This window comes from Saitoella complicata (assembly GCF_001661265.1).
Source record: "Saitoella complicata NRRL Y-17804 unplaced genomic scaffold SAICOscaffold_2, whole genome shotgun sequence".
NCBI classification, from domain to species: Eukaryota; Fungi; Ascomycota; class Saitoellomycetes; order Saitoellales; family Saitoellaceae; genus Saitoella; species Saitoella complicata.
The window spans coordinates 262,787-279,425 of record NW_017566993.1 but is presented as its reverse complement, the minus strand read 5'-3'; the positions used below and the strand labels follow the sequence as shown (position 1 = coordinate 279,425).

General features: G+C 51.1%; 10 protein-coding genes across 10 annotated transcripts; 7 read left to right on the top strand and 3 right to left on the bottom strand.

Moving 5' to 3' along the window:
* Positions 1-133: 133 nt before the first annotated feature.
* Positions 134-954, bottom strand: SAICODRAFT_23089 (thioredoxin-like protein; the record flags this gene model as incomplete). Its single annotated transcript, XM_019166672.1, has 3 exons — positions 134-303; positions 358-541; positions 598-954. 3 exons carry the CDS (start codon positions 952-954, stop codon positions 134-136), a joined length of 711 nt encoding a protein of 236 aa, XP_019026823.1.
* Positions 955-1,160: 206 nt separating this feature from the next.
* On the top strand, positions 1,161-1,851 carry SAICODRAFT_28782 (uncharacterized protein). The gene has a single exon (XM_019167229.1). It carries the CDS (start codon positions 1,173-1,175, stop codon positions 1,785-1,787), a length of 615 nt encoding a protein of 204 aa, XP_019026822.1. The 5' UTR covers positions 1,161-1,172; the 3' UTR covers positions 1,788-1,851.
* Positions 1,852-2,747: 896 nt separating this feature from the next.
* Positions 2,748-4,469, top strand: SAICODRAFT_52360 (uncharacterized protein; the record flags this gene model as incomplete). Its single annotated transcript, XM_019169135.1, has 1 exon — positions 2,748-4,469. One exon carries the CDS (start codon positions 2,748-2,750, stop codon positions 4,467-4,469), a length of 1,722 nt encoding a protein of 573 aa, XP_019026821.1.
* Positions 4,470-4,645: 176 nt separating this feature from the next.
* Positions 4,646-5,337, bottom strand: SAICODRAFT_4936 (uncharacterized protein; the record flags this gene model as incomplete). The annotated part of the gene is made up of 3 exons (XM_019168964.1): positions 4,646-4,849; positions 4,901-5,026; positions 5,083-5,337. The coding sequence occupies 3 exons, from the start codon at positions 5,335-5,337 to the stop codon at positions 4,646-4,648; spliced, it is 585 nt and encodes a 194-aa protein (XP_019026820.1).
* A 434-nt stretch (positions 5,338-5,771) lies between these two features.
* Positions 5,772-6,374, top strand: SAICODRAFT_52463 (uncharacterized protein; the record flags this gene model as incomplete). Its single annotated transcript, XM_019169146.1, has 1 exon — positions 5,772-6,374. One exon carries the CDS (start codon positions 5,772-5,774, stop codon positions 6,372-6,374), a length of 603 nt encoding a protein of 200 aa, XP_019026819.1.
* A 74-nt stretch (positions 6,375-6,448) lies between these two features.
* Positions 6,449-8,407, bottom strand: SAICODRAFT_150514 (PAP/OAS1 substrate-binding domain-containing protein). Its single transcript, XM_019165542.1, has 10 exons — positions 7,971-8,407; positions 7,817-7,913; positions 7,612-7,764; positions 7,527-7,561; positions 7,417-7,468; positions 7,338-7,362; positions 7,202-7,278; positions 7,086-7,143; positions 6,729-7,032; positions 6,449-6,672 (listed from the first exon to the last, which is right to left on the bottom strand). The coding sequence occupies exons 1-10, from the start codon at positions 8,076-8,078 to the stop codon at positions 6,523-6,525; spliced, it is 1,059 nt and encodes a 352-aa protein (XP_019026818.1). The 5' UTR covers positions 8,079-8,407; the 3' UTR covers positions 6,449-6,522.
* A 493-nt stretch (positions 8,408-8,900) lies between these two features.
* SAICODRAFT_87826 (uncharacterized protein) lies at positions 8,901-10,622 on the top strand. The gene is made up of 4 exons (XM_019171521.1): positions 8,901-9,258; positions 9,308-9,676; positions 9,729-9,804; positions 9,856-10,622. Exons 1-4 carry the CDS (start codon positions 8,950-8,952, stop codon positions 10,545-10,547), a joined length of 1,446 nt encoding a protein of 481 aa, XP_019026817.1. The 5' UTR covers positions 8,901-8,949; the 3' UTR covers positions 10,548-10,622.
* A 115-nt stretch (positions 10,623-10,737) lies between these two features.
* SAICODRAFT_87822 (succinate-CoA ligase) lies at positions 10,738-12,440 on the top strand (the record flags this gene model as incomplete). Its single annotated transcript, XM_019171520.1, has 7 exons — positions 10,738-10,847; positions 10,907-10,972; positions 11,025-11,097; positions 11,151-11,250; positions 11,303-12,015; positions 12,081-12,253; positions 12,306-12,440. The coding sequence occupies exons 1-7, from the start codon at positions 10,797-10,799 to the stop codon at positions 12,438-12,440; spliced, it is 1,311 nt and encodes a 436-aa protein (XP_019026816.1). The 5' UTR covers positions 10,738-10,796.
* A 162-nt stretch (positions 12,441-12,602) lies between these two features.
* On the top strand, positions 12,603-14,550 carry SAICODRAFT_63697 (uncharacterized protein). The gene is made up of 5 exons (XM_019170011.1): positions 12,603-12,879; positions 12,934-13,365; positions 13,411-13,568; positions 13,617-13,851; positions 13,902-14,550. The coding sequence occupies exons 1-5, from the start codon at positions 12,646-12,648 to the stop codon at positions 14,460-14,462; spliced, it is 1,620 nt and encodes a 539-aa protein (XP_019026815.1). The 5' UTR covers positions 12,603-12,645; the 3' UTR covers positions 14,463-14,550.
* A 517-nt stretch (positions 14,551-15,067) lies between these two features.
* On the top strand, positions 15,068-16,244 carry SAICODRAFT_4931 (putative alcohol dehydrogenase; the record flags this gene model as incomplete). Its single annotated transcript, XM_019168963.1, has 3 exons — positions 15,068-15,935; positions 15,986-16,139; positions 16,193-16,244. 3 exons carry the CDS (start codon positions 15,068-15,070, stop codon positions 16,242-16,244), a joined length of 1,074 nt encoding a protein of 357 aa, XP_019026814.1.
* Positions 16,245-16,639: the final 395 nt, after the last annotated feature.

Below are 16,639 nucleotides of genomic sequence, written 5' to 3'. Positions count from 1 at the left end.
GGAATAGGATATTCGGGATATACCATGTTATAGCAGATGATATCTTCCACGCCTCTAGAGATCTTACAACCGTGGTGGTGTTCTGTCAACCGACATCATTCGTATCGTACGCGCAAAAGAACCAAGAAAGCGCTTACTTCTTCTCCTGAGCCAAGGCCATCTTCTTCTTGATCTTGGCCAAGTTAGACGCCTCATCGAATGTGTCCTTGATGGACTTTCTCTCCATGACAGCCTTCATCCACCTACCGAAGCGAGGAAGCTTCTGAAGCTTCTCATAAACGTCGGCTGGGACGATACCGTTGCCTAAGGGCACAAGTTAGCAATAGGAATATATGCATGGAGCCGGGAAAGACGTACGGCCCATCAAGTCAATGCGAGCTGCGAAGGGAGCGGTGAGGACCTCTGCCATGGAGAACTCAGTACGGCCAGCAAAGAATGGTCCTGCAGAAGAGGTCTCTGGCAACAGAGGCTCGACAAACCCCTCGACAGCCGACAAGATGGCAGCAGGAGCGGCGGGATCAGCGCGGAAGAGGATACCGGCCTGTCCGGTTGGTCAGCACTCAACATGAAGCAAGTAAGGAAAGTAAGGGTGCTTACCCAGTTAGGAACGACCTTGGTGATGAAGGTCTCTACAAAGATTCTTGCGCGAAGCTTGAAAAGGGCAGTTTCCTCGGTCGAGCCCTGAGGCCAAAGTCCGACGTCAGGGAAGAGATCGGCAACGAACTCGGCAATGGGACCACTCTCGATCAACTTTTCTCCAGCGTAGTCGAGAGTAGGGACCTTTCCCTGCGGGTTGACCTCCTTCAAGAAGAATTCAGGCTTGTTGTCGAGATCGATCTCGACGGTTTCGTACTGGACGTTGGCTTCGGCAAGAGCGATCAACGAGCGAGCAGCCCATGGGCAGTTTGTCGACGAGTAAAGGGTCATCTTCTGAGGCGGAGTGCGCTGCGACATGATGGAGTAGTTTTGACAGGTGTTGTTCTACAGCTGATCGGGAGCAGAGGGTGTGAGTCTTATACCGGTCAATTTGAGGTGATGTTTGTACTTCCGGGGTTGCACACCCGAACTCTGGCGGCTGCACGTACCCGCAGAATATCGCGACATCATCAAGTACACGCCTCAACTCTCAACCTCAAGCTTCGGCGGTGCGACAGATACAGATCACAGTAAATATGTTGAGGTCAGCTTGCAGAACACTCGTCGCATCGGCTGCTAGGACCAGGCCGTTCCATACGTCATATGTTGTTGCTCAAGCGGCAACGAAGAAACGCCCTGAAGATTTCGGAGCGATACCATCCGGTCAAATTGGTGTGCCTTCTAGGGCGTCAAATCAGTTCTTTGACGATGTTTTGGCTGCGTCCGGAGTTATGCCTTCATCCTCCTCTGTCGACTCAGCCCTGGCCGATGGAACAGGCTTCGTTTTGGCTTCAGGAGAGGTGTTGAAGGGTTCTGCGCTCATCATCAATAATGTACCGTTCTTGTGGGACGTTACTCTATCCGAATCTGCTACACGGACTGGAGTCCTGGATCTGCCGAAAGACGCATTTGCCGTATTGGAGCTTTGTCATCCTAAGCCAGAGTTGATCATGATTGGGACAGGAGCGAGGACGTTGATGTTGAGCAAGGAGACAAGACAGAGGCTATATGATCTGGGAATCTCGGTGGATGTAATGGATTCGAGGAATGCGGCAAGCACGTTCAACATGTTGCTGGCCGAGGGAAGGAAGGTAGCGGCAGGGCTTTTGAGTGCCAAAAGGATAGACTCTAAGACGGGAAAGGAATTGTGAATGATTTGAGCTGATGATTATGCTTTTTTTTCGGTGTATGACATAGAAGGCTTTCCACGGCGGGGCGTTTGTTCATCTCATTGTATCTGCGCCTTCGAATGCCGCGGCGGCCACTTTACAGGGTGGACGTTCAGCGCGCGCGGCGAGAACCACACTCAGAGCGCTCAGCACTACGAACACGGGAGCACCATTGCGTTCAGCATTTATCCCGTCAACCAACGAATAATGACAAATATGGGTCCAAGAGCGAGGCCTGTTCCTCCTCTACCCACTCCTGCATTCCTTACATCCGTTCAGATCCAGCATTCACCTCACACTCCGTATCCGCAGACTCCAGCTCCGGGCTCCGTTTCAGCGAATCCCGACAACAGCATGTCGTACTTTGATTTCAGCAAGCCTTCGACAAGTACAGAACAGCCCTTCGGCGGATCAATATACTCCCAGCGCAACTTCTCGCCAGTCCCGGCCACTCTAGCGACGACGACCCCGGCTCCACAACAGATGGATGGTGTACAAGCGACGCCTTCACATCTGGCCGATCCCAACATACTTTTCCGACAGCAGTTAGAGAGGCAAGCAGAAAGGCAAGCGCAGACGCCTATGGTCTTTGCGCAGACCCCAGGTTTGATGGGCCCTGCACAAATCAAATCGAAACCTCGTCTCCATCTTGGGATGAGCGAAATGCGACTGGACTCTGCACAGACACCGGGAGCTTCTACACCAAGATCAAAGGACTCTGAGACAGGAAGAAAAAGATCGCTGTCGCCGCCAGATGGTAGTGGTCTGATGTCACCACTGAGAATTGCCACGACCGGTCTTTCGCAATTCTCATTCAACTCACCGGAGCCTCGCCGTAAGCGTGCTGAATCTATCGCAAACTCGAACTCTTCAAGGTCCAGCCCTGTTCCGACTCAAGTTGTCAGACCGGCCCAGAGCACGCCTTCCTCCATCGCACCGCTTATGCCTTCAGAATTGAAGGAATACGTTCAATCGTCTAGATTTGGTAAGACTGTCGTTCTTGATGTGCGTTCATACGCACTGTTCTCAAAAACGCGCGTTCGGTGTGCTATTAACGTCTGCATTCCGACTACCTTGTTGAAGCGACCTACGTTCACGGTGGCCAAGTTGGGAGAAACGTTGGCGAGTGATGCGGAGAAGAAGACGTTCGCAAAGTGGAGGGAGGCTGATAACATCATTGTGTACGATGTGGACAGTGTGGCATGGCCGGAGATGGGACCAGTGGTGCAGACGGCGAAGAAGTTTGGGTTAGAAGGATGGCAGGGACGGTTGTATGCTGTGAAGGGTGGGTTTGCCGCAATCGAGAGGGAATGTTCGGAGGTGCTGGATCATGAAGCACCGGAGCAGAGTACTGGAAGCCCAGGAGGACTGCATCTGAGCGCAAGGGGACAGTCGATGAACGCTGCTGGCGGAGGTGCATTTGCATGTGCTTTGCCCGCGGCTCAGCCTGCTGTGAATCCGTTCTTCTCTAATATTCGACAAAACATGGATCTTATGAATGGTGTCGGGGATGCGATTCCCATTCGCATACCTCAAGATGCGGATCCGACTAAGATCGCGGCGCTGCCGAAGTGGTTGCATCGTGTTGCATTCGAAGAAGGTGGTGCTTCCTTAGTTGCTGAACGGTTCTATAAGGTGGAGAAGCTTGAGCAAAAGCGTCTGCAATCTGTTTTGAATACCCAAGGGTCCAAGACTCCAGGCCATGGTGAAAGCCGGGCACGAAGTCATTGGAGCATTTCTTCAGCTATGGAGCAAGGCACGCGGAACCGGTACAATAACATCTGGCCTTATGACCATTCGCGCGTCAAGCTGAACGATGTCAGGGAAGGAGGTACTGATTACGTCAATGCGTCATTCGTCGAGAATCACGCAAACCACAGGCGATACATCGCTACTCAGGGCCCGCTTCCGGCAACTTCTGAAGACTTTTGGCGAGTGTGTTGGGAGCAGGATGTTCGCGCGATTGTGATGTTGACTACCACAGAAGAAGGAGGTCAAGTTAAGTGTCACCCCTACTGGAAGGATAAACACCATGGGCCGATGTATCTGAACCAAATCTCCGAGCGCAAGATGGAAAGTGCAGACTTTGGTCCGGAAATCAAAGGCCTGCCCAAGGGCGAGTCGGCGCCAATCATCATTCGTGAGTTTACGCTTGCTCACGGCGATTACCCCTTCGAGCCCATTCGGGAGATTACCCAAGTTCAATACACGGGATGGCCTGACTTTGGATCCGCTGTACCGGCAGCATTGTTGGCCGTTGTTGAGCAGGCTACTGTGGCGACTACACGCTCCACGCCTGTCAACTCACGATCCACCTCCCTCTCGTCATTGACCGACGCCCGAGCCACATCACATCGACGGGAAAAGAACCCGGTTGTAGTACATTGTTCGGCTGGATGTGGGCGTACCGGTACCTACTGCACGATCGACTCTGTCGTTGATCTTGTGCAAAAGTCGATGCATTTAGCCCAGGCTGCTCCCGGTGAGGATGTAACGCCTATCCCTTCCGATTGGGAAGAAGGCAAGCATTCCGACGACGCCGATGAAGAAGACTGGGTGTACCGCACTGTCAAGGAGTTCAGGGAAGACCGGTTGTCCATGGTGCAAACACTACGGCAGTTCGTGTTATGTTACGAGACGGTCTTGGAAGCAGTGCTGAAATGAGTGTTGGGTATGGAATTTTGTTGCACGGTTTTGATACCAGCTGAGGGCGTTCTCGTATTTCAAGGGATCATTCTTGGTGTTTTGCACCCATGGTGTAGGAGTTTTCAATATTTGTAACGTCGTATCTTAGGAGTACACGGTAGAGCATATCATATACTTTGTCTTGCTTTCTTTCACTACTTAGCTTGTGCTTCTGAACCCCCGCCGGTAAGCAGCATAACTAAGATGATCGGTACCAAGTAATGCCAGTACTTCTGTAGGAATGTCTTCTCTGGCTCCGGCACTTCTTCGCCATCGGCAGTAGCAGGACGGGCAACAATGGGCTTCTTGAGCGACACACTTGGTCCGTTGAGCTGGTAAGGAACCATGATCACGGTCGGCTACTCAGATTGTCAGCGGGGGCAGCAATGAGTGCTCAACGAAAGCCATACCGGATTTGAGCCCGTGGAAATTCCGTAGTCAACTTTCCATGGCTTGCCTTGCTTGTCCAGGTGGACCTTGACTTCTTCATGTATGTTCTGCCAGCCATCGGAATTGTGTAACAGCTTTCGTGCGGCCTGGATTCAAATTCGATTGATTAACGAACGCTCCCAAGACGATGAAGTGGACCAACCTGCGAGATGAATCCGCCATTGACCGATTTCTCTGACTCGTCTAGCAGCCCCAGCTTGTACAAATTGCCCTCAATACTAGACAATCGCGCCGCCCATTTGGTCTCCGCGGTCTGAGATACGGTATCGTATATGATTTCGGCTCGAGGTGTCTGTGAAGGGAGGCCCTCGTCCACCTGCTCGTAAAGAGAGATGCGAACTTGCTCCGCCGCTGCGCATAGAAGGTATAGAGACAAAAACAGGAGTCTAATCAACATCGTAACGTCCCAAGGTCGAGGCCTCTTGCAATTGGAGTTCTGTTTCTGTCAGTACGGCAATTCGTATTGCACGGGGGACCTGCGCCGGTGACATCGAACGAGCAGCGCGTACGAAGACGATTACAACGAAGATGTCGTCCTTGGCTGAATACCTGGCAAAGAACTATCTGACGAAGGATGAACCAACGAGGAAGAAGAGAAAGAGGAAGGTCGCAGAGACCCAGGTCGTGGTGAAGGAAGACGATGCGACAGGCTGGGAGAACGTGGACAACGAAGGGAAGGAGGAGGAGGATGCACCAGATATTGCTGAATCTGAACTACGACTGGCTCCAGGAGGTTTCAAGAAAGCACCTTTGCTACAAGTTGCTCCTGGTTCACAATCATCGCTTCCACAGCCGTCAATAATAAGTTCAGCACCTCGAGACGGACTGCGTATGGCCAATGGTACGCTAGCAGGCCTTCAAACAGCTGCCCAGATCAAGGCACAAATAGCTGCTAGAAGAGCCGAAGACGAAGCACGTTTTCTTTCTACAGATGCAGCACAGACTGGCAAGGGCACCGAGACGGTATACCGTGATGCTACTGGGAGGAGAGTGGACATTGCTCTTCAGAGAGCGGAGGCAAGAAAGCGGATGGAAGAAGAGGAAGAGAGAAAGAAGAATGAACTTGAGATGAATCAGGGTCTGGTGCAACAGAGGGAGCGTGAGATGAGACGAAGAGAACTGGAAGCAATGAAGGTTGCACCATTAGCAAGGCGAGCAGACGACAGAGAGATCAATGAGGAGCTGAAGAAAAGAGAGAGATGGAATGATCCTGCAGCAGCATTCCTGAAATCCACGAGGAAAACGGAGGCAGCAGAAGGGTCCAAGCCAGTGTATCAAGGTGGATTCCCACCAAACAGATATGGTATCCAACCGGGGTATAGGTGGGACGGAGTGGATCGGTCGAATGGTTTTGAGAAGCAGTGGTTCACCAGACAAAACGAACGGGCTGTCAAGGAGGCTCAGTATCATTCTTGGGCAACAGAGGACATGTGATTGGCCCTGTTTCTTCACTGTCACAAAAATAGTTCGTTCTTAACGTTGCTCGCATAACGCTCTGAAGACTCGCGGATCACGCGCTCGTGTCAACTTTGAAGCACGCATATATTCTCCTCGGATCTGTATGTACGGTCATCAGCTCTATTCACGCAAACGAGACAAAAGGCCATACATCATATAACCCATTCTTGCCCACCGTCCGCCCGACGTTGTGAGTAATTTCAAATGGATCCTCGATACAAAGGAAGTTCCGGCTACGAACTTTTTGGTCTTCAGGACCAACTCTATCTAGAGCCTATAGCATCGGTTAATACAAATCTGACGGATACAAAGGCATGACTTGTCACTTGCCTGAGTCCAGCCTTTGCTTGTTTTTGTGAGCAGCCCTCCCGGTGTTCTGATGCTTATGACCATATTCCGAAAATCGAACTGAGCATAATATGAGAAATATTCCGCCATAAGCTCGCCAATCGACCGCCGGTTGAGCGATGGAGGTATGTTAGTAAGGTCCTTGAAGAACCAGATGTTGTAACCTTCGCATTCTAGTTCCTCGAACGGTACCGGAACTTGCGCACCGATATGTTGCAAGTTTGGAAGGCAAGAAGGGCTAGCCACGTTGATAAGGAAGTGAAGGATTGTGAGGACATATCCGTAACTGCAACATTTTGTAAGCAGTCTGCATACGCGGAGGCCATGAAAGAGGATTACCTGCTCAGAGTCCCATGATACGAAGAATTGATTCCTCTGACTTTTGCCCAGTGTTTCACTTGTTGCATACCCATTAGCATTATAGCAGGTGTGGATTGAGGCAGAGATGTACGTACCAAATAATACCATCTCCCGTAAGCGAGAATCTATTCTTGAGTATGTGGCAAGGAGGCGAGTATTGTGGAGCGCCAGTCTGCAGATGCCGTATTAGTCGATTCCGTGAGAACGTTATCGAAGAGAAATTCTTCCTACCTATTCTCAAAGCCGATGTCCATGGCTATGTAAATGTGTTAGTACGACATGCACAATCATTGTCGCGTATGGCACACACCTAATCCAAGCGGAAATTGTGCTGTTGGCCCTTGTACAAGTTTGATGATGGGCTACGACAACATATCAGCTCAAAGTGCACCCTTCCTAACGCGACAGGCCGGCCCATACAATTCTTGTTTTCGTAAGAAGTTTGACCTCAAACCCTGTAATGAAGTCAGCGAAACCCCGGTTTCGCTTTTGACTGATAACATACCATATCGTTCGAATTCTGCGGCAAGAACCTCGGGGAGTTCCGTCTTGATCTTATATCGTGGATTGGGGGAATCGTCAAGAATGCAGAGGTCGAGATCGCTGTTGGCAGTTGCGAATCCATTCACCAAGGAGCCGAATGGAATGACACGTGCTGCTGAAGTTCGAGCGTGAGCAATGACCAAGTGGAGCAACGGGTGTGCGCATACACGGCTGTATTCTTTGCACTATCTCTACGTCAATCAAACTACGCAATTGCTCTTTGAGATACATCTCGTTGGCGGATGGATATTGGGGCCTGTTGATCTGAGGAAGCGTATTAGTACATGCTCAAGCCGATACAATTGGTGCGCATATACTCACCGAAAGAACGTACTCGGTGAAGCCACTGTATGCGTCCTGATAAGGCTGAGGGTTCGTAGGGCCCGCACTCAGCGGATGTGCCCCACCTTGCGATGGGTGAGCCATCATATTCCGATTCGTTTGTATCGTCGCCGCTGCAATTGGGTTCAAGGTCCCAAGGTTGTCTTTTTACGGTCCTTGTGGTCCTTGATGGTCGCGAGTCAACGTTACGTTCATATCTGCAGTCGTATGCACGTGTACTGTTTGCATTACCGGTACGTTAAGGAACACCCTGGCCATCCCGCCCAGCTGCAGCGGCGGACTTCAAATGCCCAGGTGTTCAGCTGGAGGTCCCTTACTCGATGTTTTTTAGGATGATGATACAGACTTGGAAGACCAATTTTTACTGTTTTGCGTTCTGCAACGGCGCGGTACACATGGTAGTATGATGAAATGTGTTGTGACGGCTTTTCGCACGTTTCGCGAATAGACGTGTACGTACAACTAATCCCGCAAATGTCGCTCTGCCAAAGTACAAGGTGATCGATCAATAAATTTCCCCGGTAACGGATTTTCTTAGCAAATCGAGGCTACACATTCAGCTGCCCCTGGGTCAGCCCAAGCTGCCAAAGCTGGCCGCGCCCGTTGTGCGCCCACAGTCCGCCAGAGACAGAAGCCCCGGGGCGACGTTGGACATCGCACACCGAGATCCAGAGCTTCTGTGCGACGTCTCACCCGTTGCTGCCAAGTGACATCAGCTGTTTCGTTCGACGGTTCTCCATCTCCGCTCGTTCTGCGCTCGACTTGTGATCTGGAGCACCCGCCTGCCTTTGATTCGCTTTGATCCCAACCTTGCTGTCGCCAGCGAAGAGTTATGGGACATAATAAGAACGTCGTTGCGGCCTCAATGAGCTCCGCCCAAGATAACAGACCTCCCGAGGTTGCTGTTCCCGCGACCTATCCGTCCTTGTCGCCCACTTCTGATCAGATCACACCACCCATGCTGGAGCAACCACCTTCATGCATCTCTGCATCCGCCCAGGTAAATGCTTCCAATGCTGTGGGCAACACTCCCTTTCAATCACAACCTCCGCCCGCCTTGCAGCCCAAGGTGCAAGCAGCATTCGTTAACAAGCTTTACGCCATGGTTGAAGAGCCTACGATACAGCATCTTATTTCATGGACAACGTCCGGAGAAACGTTTGTGGTCAAGGAAGTTACCGAATTTTCCAAGTGCTTGAGCCATTTTTTCAAACACAACAACTGGCAGAGTTTCGTCCGGCAATTGAACATGTACGGGTTCCATAAGGTATGTTGACGATCCTTTTCTCTGTGGCATCATGACTGACCTGGCTTAGGTGAATGACATGTTCCATCAAAACTCGTCCACAGAGTCCACGGTATGGGAATTCAAGCACCCTAATTTCAAACGAGGAGGCGTGGATGCTCTGCAAGGCATCAAACGCAAGTCTTCTCGCCAGCCGCTCGTACACCGAGATTCGTATTCACATCAAAACTCGAATGGATCCTCGGCATTGCCAACGCCGGTAATGGAGTTAGGTGGCCCGGGTGGGTATATGGATGCAACAGTGCCGGATGAGCAAGCAGCACGAAGTGATCACACTGTCCAAATGCTCTCGGAGAGAGTTGCCATCCTGGAAGACAACTACAATGCACTACTTAGTCAATCACACGCCGTGAGATCGGCTTTGCAGTCTTACGAACAGGTGCGCACCCATCGATATATAGTGGTTTCTTGCACTAATGAGGCATTCATAGCTTCAATCTGGTTTGATTGGTTTCATCGCCGCGCTTACGGATGCACACAAAGCCGACGGCCTGCTGCATCGTGATGGTAAGGGCCTTGAAAGCGCATCCTGTGATCAGATAGCTTACTTGTCCTTAGTGAACGAGCTGCATATGGAATTGGAGAAGTTTCGGCATACAGTGGCAAACATCACATCGGACATGAGTCAACGTGCCTATTCACAGGCAGATATTTATCGCCGAAGATCAACTATGTATGGTTGGCAGCCTCCAGAACGGCCGAGCATTAGCGACATGTCGACGATAAGCAGTACATCCAGCCCGCAATCTTACCAGCGATTTCACCCCCATCAACGGGATAGCTATACGTCGAGTGCCCGTCCTTATTTGCCTCCGAGGAGCGACAGTCTCCAGCACATGTCGTATCCTGGGTATAGCCCCTTCGCAGGAATGCCTCGTCCGTCTCCACCACATCCACTGCATCGCAATTCTTCGGGAGAATTGAGAAATCTCCAGCAGTATAGATGGCGGGAGCCTTCCATCGTGGTTCCGCCAAACATGCCTGACAGTCACGACGCACAGCATGTGCGCATAGCGGCACCTTTAACTCAGCCGCGGCCTCCGCTGACCTCCGAGGGCCCTCCACCGCCATTACCGGACGAAAGCGAACCAGGGCGGTCAAACTCTCGGGGTGCTAGCATAGGCAGCGTTCACGCGCTGTTGAATCCTCCCCAGGAGACACCATCGGTATCTGGGCCAGCGGACACGGAAGGATACGACCAAAATCGGAAGCGAAAACGGCAATCATTGGGCGGGGACGCGGGAGTATAGATAGGACAGGCCGGAGTTTATCTTTTGGGAACATTTATTATAGCTGTAATACACACACCGATACCTTACCTACCTTACCGTTTTTGTCGGGTTCAGGCTGACCGGAAGCAGTTCACGTGCGTGAGGGGAAGGTCCCGAGATCATAGGTGCACAGGGTTACCTTTCCGAGTTTGGGGCCGCGCTAAGACGAGACGTATCGAACAGCGACAGCGAGAGCGACAGAGAACGAGAATCAGATTTTACAGTACAATGTTCAGGCTCGCTCGATCATCGCTGGCCTCTGCCGCCAAGGCCCCCCAGGTTCGTGCGCATTGACCGCTGCGCAATTGATGCACTGGCTGATCTTTCTTCCGCCGCAGCCCGGTTTCCTCCAGAAGAGGAACCTCTCCATTCACGAGTACTTGTCGGCCGATCTCCTTAGAGAGGTGCGCAGGCCTTGGAACCGTTATTTGCCGACGACTGACGGCGATTGAGTAGTACGGTGTCGGTGTTCCCAAGGGTGGAGTCGCAAAGACGGCTGCTGAGGCTGAGGCCATTGCGAAGCAATTGAGTGCGTGCTCATCTCCCATTTCACTATGCAATATTGCTGACAATATCTATCAGACACAGAGGATATGGTCATCAAGGCCCAGGTTCTTGCTGGTGGTCGTGGAAAGGGTACCTTCGACAACGGTTTGAAGGGCGGTGTTAGAACCATCTTCTCGTGAGTATGGGATGTTGTGTTCGTTGGGAATACTTGCTGATCTGTTGACCAGTCCTCATGAGGCCAAGATGTTCGCCGAGCAGATGTTGGGTCACAAGCTCGTCACCAAGCAGACCGGTGCTGGTGGTAGGTTGTGTAACGCTGTTTACATTTGTGAGCGCAAGTTTGCTCGTCGTGAGTACTACCTTGCCATTCTCATGGACCGTGTCAGCCAGGGACCTGTTATTGTTGCTTCGTCTCAGGGTGGTGTTGATATCGAGACTGTTGCTGCTGAGAACCCTGATGCTATCATCAGGCAGCCCGTTGACATCAACACTGGTGTCACCCCGGAGTTGGCCAAGGGGCTCGCGAAGAAGATGGGTTTCACCCCCGCGTGTATCGATGAGGCGGCAGACACTATTTCTAAGCTTTACAAGGTCTTCATTGAGAAGGACGCTACCCAGATCGAGATCAACCCGCTCTCTGAGACTCACGAACACGAGGTTTTGGCCATGGACGCCAAGTTCGGATTCGATGACAATGCCGAATTTAGACAGAAGGAGGTGTTCGAGAAGCGTGACACTACTCAGGAGGATGCCGATGAGGTTAAGGCCGCTGAGTTCGGTCTCAACTTCATTAAGCTTGATGGTAATATTGGATGTTTGGTCAACGGTGCTGGTTTGGCCATGGCTACCATGGACATTATCCAGCTCTACGGTGGATCCCCAGCCAACTTCCTCGATGTCGGTGGTTCCGCCACTCCCAAGGCTATCGAGGAGGCTTTCGGTAAGACCCCGCCGTAACATGTACTACAGTGTACAAGGTGGCTGACTTCTTTTTCCTGCGTCTAGGTTTGATTACCAAGGATCCTAAGGTGACCGCCATCTTCGTCAACATCTTCGGTGGTATCGTCCGTTGCGACAACATTGCACAGGGTCTCATCCAGACTGTCCAAAACATGAACCTCCAGATCCCCGTTATTGCTCGTCTGCAAGGTACCAACATGAGAGAAGCCCAGGAACTCGTAAGTGAAGCCGCTATCCCTGTCTAAAACGTTTACTGAGGCTTCGTTGCAGTTGTCCAAGTCCGGTTTGAAGATTTTCGCTATTGACTCCCTCGACGAGGCGGCCGAGCGCGTTACGGACTTCAGCAAGATTGTGTCGATGGCGAGGAAGTCGGATGTCAACATCTCTTTCGAGCTTCCCATCTAAAATCAGTGCTGGCGGCTGTTGTGATACCTTACTCGTTGTTGTGCTTAATATAAATCTACACCTCATTTAATTGTACTTGTAATTGTATATACGGCCTCGGGTTCCTGCTGCCACTGTAGTCAGGGCGCGGGCAGGCGGGTAAACACTCCACCAACGCCTGGGCACCCATGGCCAGCTGCTGCTCCTCCTGCGACCGCCCCTCCCAATGCATGCTCGATCCAAATCTGCTGGTCCATTCACAACTACCACTCCTCGTACTCTTGGCCCTCCACAGTCTTCTTCGTCCGCATCATCGTCCCGCGACACTTCTGCTGTGAGAAGGCCTCCGCTTACTCCCAGTGGAAGTGAGCCCTCCTTGAGCTCTTACGGTCAGCCGGAATCATCTCCTAGCCGTATTCAAGACTTTCCACTATCTTGCCCGATTTGCAATCATTCCGCGGTATGACGACTGACCACGGCTGTGATGAAGGGCTCTAACCTCATGTACGGGCAGGACACGTTACAGGCATTAAATGCTCATCTTGACACTGATCATGCGGAGTTACCTTCTTCGCAGAAGGAAGGCTTTAGGTCATGGTTCGAAAAGAACATGGGTCGAGCACGATCCTTCCAAACGACCATGTTGCAGGAGAAACTTAGAGGTCTAGACTCTTTCGATCGCGCAGGGTCTCTGGCAGGTCTTCTTGCTTTTGATACTCCTATTCCCGAGTTGACTTCCATGTCAGCATCTGGTGGTTATGGTTCTTGCGGGACTGTTGTCCCATCCTCAACCCCAAATACTGATACAGACGGTAAGGAGTACCTGTATATTGACTCCGCTTCAGCCGTCCATCGGAACCATACGGAATCGTTCGTGGCACTCCGTCGAAAAGTCGTTGATAAATCTTATCTTGAATTGCGACGTCTAGAGAAGCGTCTACACAAGGCAAGTATGTCGACGTGAAGTCTTTGGCTTACTAACATTCTTTAGCTTCTCTCCCTTTTATCAACGACCTACGATCACGATCCTTCGCCCAGGATTAGCCTTTTACGCACGGTTACCTTATCTCGAACGCAGCAAAAAGCCTTGGAACAAAGCGTAATCAAGTGGGAAGACGATAAGGCGGTCGTGAACTGCCCGATATGCCGGTATGTTGAATGTGCCACGCCCTGACGTCGAGCTTACTGCCAGCCCAGCTCCATGTTCTCCTTTTCTCGTCGAAAGCATCACTGTCGGGTTTGCGGTCGTGTGGTCTGTGGAAGTCCTTCGACAGACTGCTCGTCCGGCGTTGAGTTTGCGGTCAATGGTAAGGACGCTTTAAGTTCCCCGATCATCTTAAGGGTGTGCCACGACTGTAAAAAAACATTGTTTGGCAAGAACGATTTTAAGAATCACTCGGTTACCGTGGCTCAATGCATCAAGCTATATGACGTATGGTTCCTTTTTGTCCCACGGTGGCATTGATACTGACCTGCGACCAGAATCTGCTCCAATACAAGAGGGGAATTGAATCTATGGTTCCAAGGTTTTACGAAGAACTTGACCGGATGCAAGCAGTCAGGAATCTTGAATCCAATCATGATCCACCTGCCGGTGAAGCATTGCGGCTTCGCAGACGTCTCGTTGATGCTTTTGCGCAGTATGACGCGATCTCTAAGAGAATCCGTAATCTACCTGCAGAGTCGCTGGCACAGGAGAAGCTTCAGATAGCGATACATCAGATGGCGACACAGTTCATGAGCGTGAACCTTGTACCATTACAGTCGGTCCAACGGAGTGCCGGTACACCTTTGACGACCAGTCAAGGGGCCGCTGTTGATGAAGTTCAGAATACACTTTCGGAAGACGCAGAGACTAAGCTGCGTGAGCAGCTCATGGTACTCGAGGAACAGAGATTTCTAGTGCAAGGAATGGTAGAAGACGCTAAGCGTCAGCGTCAGCTGGATGAGGTCGCGACGTTAACAAAGAGCCTCGAGGAGCTCGATTTGGAAGCTCAGTTGACCGCACGTAAGCTTGCTGAAGGTGGTATAGTAATCATTTAGTAAACGTCCATCAACAGCTGCTCGTGTTACAGAGGCAACAGCAAGGAAACGTCTCGGATTAAAATAATATATTTCCAGTATCCCTGCCTTACTGGTCTGGAGTGGACGTAGAATACCCCTCTCCGTGATCTCTGGCCGCCTCAAAATATGATTTTCTGGTGCCCGTGGGACTCAACATTCCTTTGAAATGTCTTCAATACGCATCATTACTCGGTAGCCATGAAACGAAACATACCTTCCATCCGTGACCTTTTAAGATCCGCGTAATTCGTACTTCCGCCGCCTGGTGATGCCGGCGGTGCAGTAGCTATAGCATTGGAAGCTGAATCGACGGCGTAACTCGACTTGCGAGGAGCCAGTGATGGACGAGGGTTGCCAGCAAGAGATTCGGACGCCATCGAGGCGGCGGATACCTTCTGATACGGGTTGGCCATGGTTGTTGATGGGTGTGGTGAGTATAGACGTCCGTTGAACCGCGTCTTGGTCACTCCGATGACAGCACCGCGCCATGCACCCCGCACCACCCCACCTCCCCACTCCTCCTCCTCCCCATTCCAACCTATCACAATCTGAAGATAGGATCAGTTGCAATGGCAAAGACAACGATGAAAGCTGTTGTCCTCGAACAAGTTGAAGGTGCTCCTGGCAAGGTATGGTACCCGCTCAAGCTGGCTGATCGCCCCGTTCCCCAACCCTCCTCGGGCCAAGTGCTGGTCAAAATACTAGCTGCCGCCCTCAACCATCGCGACCTATTCTGCCGTCAAAATCTTTACCCCGGTGTCACTTTTGACGTCCCCCTGGGTGCGGACGCTGTGGGTGTAGTAGTTCAGAGCGGTTCGGATGATAACAAAGACTGGGTCGGCAAACGCGTGGTGCTGGTGCCAGGACGTGGATGGGAGAAGGACCCTGAAGGTCCTGAAGGTCAATATGCTATCCTGGGTGGGACAAAACTTTGCTCCGATGGAACTTTCGTGGAATACCTTGCTATCTCCCCGGAGGAGCTTGTCGAGGCCCCCCGTCACCTCTCCAATTCTGAGGCGGCGGCACTGCCTTTGGGATTCCTTACGGCTTACCGTGCAGTATTTACCAAGTCAAAGACAGCCAAAGCATTGTCCGAGTGTCACGTTCTCATCACTGGCATAGGAGGAGGTGTCGCTATATCCGCTATGCAATTGGCCATCGCGGCGGGTGCCCTTGTCTTTGTCACATCTGGGAGTCAGGAGAAGATTGACCGGGCGAAGTCTATGGGCGCAGCTGGTGGGGTCAATTACAAGTCACCGTCGTGGCAGAAGGAATTGAGGGAACTCTTGCCAAAGACCAGACCCGAGTTGGACATTGTGATTGACAGCGCTGGAGGCGACATTGTCGAGAAAACGACCAGTCTCCTCCGAAGAGGAGGTATTATTACAACCTACGGTATGACAACCGGCCCGAAAATTACGTACACGATGGCTGCTTGTTTGAAGAACATAGGTTCGTAAAGCACTTCTCGGCGTCGTCTGGAATCACTAACACTCTGTAAGAACTTCGTGGCTCAACAATGGGCTCAAAACAAGAATTTCGTGACATGATCAAATTCGTCGCCAACAAGAACATAAGACCGGTGGTTGAGAGGTCATTTGACAATGGTTTTGCAGGTCTCGAAGACGCATTTTCCGTGATGAAGAACGGGTCCCAGTATGTTGCGCATGCACGACGTTCTCCTAGCCATCCATTAATTTTTGTTGCAGATTTGGGAAGCTGGTCATCAAAATCGCGCAAGAAGACGACTCCAAGCTTTAGTTTGTGCCAGAATTAGCTACATATGTATGTTTTACAGTTCGTATTGCACATGACATACCGCATACATGAGACCGCCATTCCCTACGATCTTAGCGCTCATGGAATTCAATTTTGATTTTCCATGGTCAGACTTCTGGAATTTCCATATTATGGAATGTGAGATTTGCTTATGGAATTCCAGAACAGAATTTGAATGCTCGGATAGAATCCCTACGAGACCCCCAAATTTTACCAAACACGGTTATAAAACACGAATAAATTATCGAGTATCACGAATAGAGTTATTCGAGTTAGTGGGATATTCTGGGCACAATCTGGATTGACAATTCGTCTTGAAAGTAGAATTTTTTTATACGATTTACCAACACTACACTGTTATACTATTCTACCTCATG

What these genes read in the sequence shown, in the direction of transcription:
- SAICODRAFT_28782 (XM_019167229.1), top strand. Translation starts at nt 1,173, where the DNA reads ATGTTGAGGTCAGCTTGCAGAACACTCGTCGCATCGGCTGCTAGGACC.
- SAICODRAFT_150514 (XM_019165542.1), bottom strand. Translation starts at nt 8,078, where the DNA reads ATGATGGCTCACCCATCGCAAGGTGGGGCACATCCGCTGAGTGCGGGC. An exon ending in AGTGCAAAGAATACAGCCGT is followed by an intron (nt 7,765 to 7,816) that starts GTATGCGCACAC and finishes CTCGAACTTCAG; the next exon opens with CAGCACGTGTCATTCCATTC. An exon ending in TATCATGGGACTCTGAGCAG is followed by an intron (nt 7,033 to 7,085) that starts GTAATCCTCTTT and finishes AAAATGTTGCAG; the next exon opens with TTACGGATATGTCCTCACAA.
- SAICODRAFT_87826 (XM_019171521.1), top strand. Translation starts at nt 8,950, where the DNA reads ATGCTGGAGCAACCACCTTCATGCATCTCTGCATCCGCCCAGGTAAAT. An exon ending in CTTTGCAGTCTTACGAACAG is followed by an intron (nt 9,677 to 9,728) that starts GTGCGCACCCAT and finishes AGGCATTCATAG; the next exon opens with CTTCAATCTGGTTTGATTGG. An exon ending in CGGCCTGCTGCATCGTGATG is followed by an intron (nt 9,805 to 9,855) that starts GTAAGGGCCTTG and finishes ACTTGTCCTTAG; the next exon opens with TGAACGAGCTGCATATGGAA.
- SAICODRAFT_63697 (XM_019170011.1), top strand. Translation starts at nt 12,646, where the DNA reads ATGCATGCTCGATCCAAATCTGCTGGTCCATTCACAACTACCACTCCT. An exon ending in CGATTTGCAATCATTCCGCG is followed by an intron (nt 12,880 to 12,933) that starts GTATGACGACTG and finishes ATGTACGGGCAG; the next exon opens with GACACGTTACAGGCATTAAA. An exon ending in TAGAGAAGCGTCTACACAAG is followed by an intron (nt 13,366 to 13,410) that starts GCAAGTATGTCG and finishes AACATTCTTTAG; the next exon opens with CTTCTCTCCCTTTTATCAAC.